The sequence below is a fragment of the Octopus bimaculoides genome, chromosome 5, assembly GCF_001194135.2.
Source record: "Octopus bimaculoides isolate UCB-OBI-ISO-001 chromosome 5, ASM119413v2, whole genome shotgun sequence".
NCBI classification, from domain to species: Eukaryota; Metazoa; Mollusca; class Cephalopoda; order Octopoda; family Octopodidae; genus Octopus; species Octopus bimaculoides.
The window spans coordinates 109,468,837-109,473,172 of NC_068985.1; the positions used below are offsets into that span (position 1 = coordinate 109,468,837).

At 35.1% G+C, this 4,336-nt stretch overlaps 1 protein-coding gene across 1 annotated transcript in view; it reads right to left on the reverse strand.

Annotated features, from left to right (window-relative positions):
• LOC106869784 (S-crystallin 4) overlaps window positions 1-4,336 on the reverse strand; it is an 18,168-nt gene that overhangs the window by 8,971 nt on the left and 4,861 nt on the right. Inside the window, exons 3-4 of the mRNA XM_014915644.2 lie at window positions 3,048-3,163; window positions 348-383 (exon numbers count right to left, since the gene is read on the reverse strand). Of these exons, the coding sequence (XP_014771130.1) occupies window positions 348-383; window positions 3,048-3,163 (152 nt within the window). The remainder of the gene's footprint in view (window positions 1-347; window positions 384-3,047; window positions 3,164-4,336) is intronic.

A 4,336-nucleotide genomic window follows, 5' to 3' on the forward strand; every position in this document is an offset into this window, starting at 1 on the left:
ATATATATATATATATATATATATATATATATATATAATATATGCATATACACACAGGTATATATATGTATTATATATAAATATAAATATACATATTCGTACACACATGGCATATATATTTGAGGTGAATAGATAGATATTTTTATAGACAGATAGATAGATAGATAGAAACATACATACATACATAGACATGTAGGAAGGTAGGTAGGTAGGTAGGTAGGTAGGTAGGGAAGTAGGTAGTTATACTTACTTATGCGTCGATCTTTCCATTTCTATATATGTATATGTGATCATATATATATATATATATATATACCTCTGTATAAATATATGAATAAGTGACTTACACTGGATTTCTTGAGGACCTTTTGACTTTTTCTGCACTGAAAATAGTTTTAAAAATCATAATTTGTAATTATGTGTGTTGCAGATATATTTTCGGTTGTCTGGAATCTACTCTTCATCACAATAAATATTATATTTGCGAAATTAATGTACTGACACATATGTGTGTGCGCTTGTATATCTGCAGATATTTTCGTATGTATTTGCATATATATATATATGCCACGTATTCGTATGCAGTTTTGTTTAGTGTGGCTGTGTGTGTGTGTGTGTGTGTGTGTGTGTGTGTGTGTGTGTGTGTGTGTGTGTTTGCGTGTGTGTGTGTGTGTGCGTGTGCGTGCGTGTATGTGTGTGTATGTGTGTGTACCTATTTGACTTTGTTTTTGTCGCTATTTATAGGTGGATATATTTAATGGCGGTTTATCATTTTTGATAAAATCATTGCCAGCAACTAAAATAAATGTGTTGGTTTTCCGTTAGTAGGTATGTTGTTACAAATTCTCTTTGCAAGTGCGATATTGTGGTAGTCATACATTTATCCAGACTATTTAGATTAAACGTTTTGCAACAGAGCGACATCTTATTTGTATTACATGTCTACAATGAATCTTCCTATTTTTTTTTTTTTTTTTGTGTTACTTAGTCTGGCGCATTCTCTGTTATCTGTAATCCTCCGAAGAATTGAGCCGGAAGATCATGGTTAGGTCTTTTCTATTTCATGTTTCACTTTGCTATACCTAGTTCAACAAAATCCCACGTAGAATTTATTAAAATACTTCTAACTGCTTAAACTTTAAATCTTTTGACGCAGTTTGTGCTAACTCCATCTTCGTACCTTGTATTCTTTCTGCTTCTTTTATCTTCTCATATAGCTGTCTTTTCGCTAATCTATCTTCATATATGGCAGTCTTTCTGCAAATTCCATCTATATCTCTCGCAGTCAATCCGCTAATTCTATCCTCATATCCGGTAGTCTTTCTCCTAATACCATTTTCATACTTTGTACCTTTTCTGCTTAGTGGAGGCGCAATGGCCCAGTGGTTATGGCAGCGGACTCGCGGTCATAGGATCGCGGTTTCGATTCCCAGACCGGGCCTTGTGAGTATTTATTGAGCGAAAACACCTAAAATTCCACGAGGCTCCGGCAGCGGATGGTAGCGAACCCTGCTGTACTCTTCCACCACAACTTTCTCTCACTCTTACTTCCTGTTTCTGTTGTGCCTGTAATTCAAAGGGTCAGCCTTGTCACACTGTGTCACGCTGAGTATCCCCGAGAATTACGTTAAGGGGACACGTGTCTGTGGATTGCTCAGCCACTTGCACGTTAATTTCACGAGCAGGCTGTTCCGTTGATCGGATCAACTGGAACCCTTGACGTCGTAAGAGACGGAGTGCCAACAACCTTTTCTGCTTATTCCACCTTCACATCTGGCAGTTTTTCTCCTAATTTCATCTTCAGATCTAACAGTCTTGCTCCCACAATTCCAGATAAGATGACTCTTTAGAAACACCAAGAATAACGTAAGTTATCATGAAATGTTTTCTTGAGTTTATCTTTTATCGTATTGTTGACAACTGTATAAAACTTTTCCCGTCAAACATCCGATATGTTGTCTATCTTTTCTCTTTATCCCTTACATATTTCAGTCATTAGACTGCAACGTGGCTGGAACATCGTCTTGAAGTGTTTCGTGGAACAAGTTGATCTCCCTACCAAACTAATTTTAAAGTCTGATACTTATTTTGAAATTTCCGTGACCGCTAGATCCACACGTTTCTTTTTTATTCTCTCTCTCTTTATTTCCTTTTGTTCCTCCCTGTTGAAGAGCGTAGACTCGAAACGTAAACGACTTACTCACCGTCCCCAGTGTGAAACTAATACACCTACTTGTTGCATATGCACCTTTCTCCGTCTTTTGTTTTTCAGTAAATTTCTATATAAAATATATTTTCTCTATCTATCTATCTATCTATCTATATATATATATATATATATATATATATATATATATATATATATATAAAGCTAGATAGATAGATACATTTCTTTTATGTGTGGCTAATAAAAGAAATGTATCTATCTATCTATCTATCTATCTATCTATCTATCTATCTATCTCTCTCCCTCTCTCTCTCTCTCTCTCTCTATATATATATATATATATGCAAAATCTTGCTGTATTACTACAATTATATATTATCAGGAACTGCATAAAAATTTTTAAATATTTTGTGTATAGTAGAGATATAACCAATTTATTACAAATAAATCTTAACAAGGTCTGATCTGAACTGGTACTAATTACGAAAATCTAGTAACAGTCTCTCAACCTTGGGTTATCATATGTGATGGCCTAAAGACACGCGTACATATTAGATATACCCCAATTTCAGTAGGTGAATATTCAGGAAAAAAGCAGCGTTACGGTTAGGGTTGTGGTTAATGTTAAAGTTAGTGCATTAAAGCATGTAATATAGGCCCAACTTTGCATATGCAAACTCGGAGTCATTTTCTGAGACATTTTTAAATAGAAAAGGTGTGTCTTATATGCTATCAAATACACTAATAGCTAAATTTTACAAATGTCAGACGTCACAAGACTGTAGTACCGAATGGATCCAGCTTCGTGCTGTTATGTGTATAAGTATTTCTGTAACAAAGCAAAACGAATGCTTATTGAATAAAGAATGTGTGTTCTTACTACAAGTCGACCATCCATCTCATGGTACATTCTCATGTAGACATCTAGTATTTCGTAAAGACAGTCCGTGATGGACTCCACTCGTGCCATTTCTAGATTGCTTTTCCCATGAAGACCTGAACATGAATAATAATAATAATAATAATAATAATAATAATAATAATAAGAAGAAGAAGAAGAAGAAGAAGAAGAAGAAGAAGAAGAAGAAGAAGAAGAAGAAGAAGAAGAAGAAGAAGAACAAGAAGAAGAACAAGAAGAACAAGAAGAACAAGAAGAACAAGAAGAACAAGAAGAACAAGAAGAACAAGAAGAAGAAGAGCAACAACAGCATCAGTAACAAGAACAGCAACAATAAATATTTCTTTCGTAGTTACAGGTTATACAAAAATGAAAAGAGGGGTGCAAGTGCGTGGGGTGGGGAAGGAATACTTATTACGTGGTTAAAAAGTTAGCTGAAAGGAAAGGTAGATAGAGAGAGATAGACAGGAGAGGCACTTATACTGAGAGAGAGAGAGATAGAGAGAGAGAGATGGAGAGAGAGAGAGTCAGATAGCCTTGGTGGTGGTGGTGGTGGTGGTGTGTTGATAGAATCATCTTTTCCTTGATCTCATTTTTATTGTGACCATCGCTTAAAGGATGCGCATAAGTGCAATTATTTATCGTTTACTCCCTCAAAAAAATGATATTTGTTTATAAGGGTTACGTAAAGCCTAGACTCTGGATTCACAAAAAACACGGTTTCAAGCTGCACGAGAAAGGATGCGCAGATATAGAGCATGGATCAGAGAGGAACAGTGAGAAAATATAATAAGAGGTAGGAAAAGATAACGCCGATAGAGAGGTCAGAAAATGAATGTAGACGAACGTCAAGAATATTCAAAGGAAGATAAACAATGAATGATATAAAAATGCAAATTATCCATTCTTTCTCAAATAGGTCCTCTTAAAGTTATCAATTCCGTGGAATTCCCACGGGTCCCACAAGGAAATATTAATGAGGCATAACTACAGGGTTTTACCCACCAGACTTTGGGAGGTCATAACTTTCAGAAAAATGAATATTTTTTAATGAAATTTTCTATGCATATAGTATTTACTATGTAAAATCCGAATATACAACAATTTCCGGTGAAAGTGTTTTGGAATGGGGGTGGGGGACAATTTTCGGAAATTCCAACAGAGTCCACTTAAATTCTTCTTAACTTCCAGGAAAATTTATATTTTTTCGTGAAAGTTTCTACAAATATACCTTGACGTATGTACATTTCGCGCATGTAGGAATTTTGAAG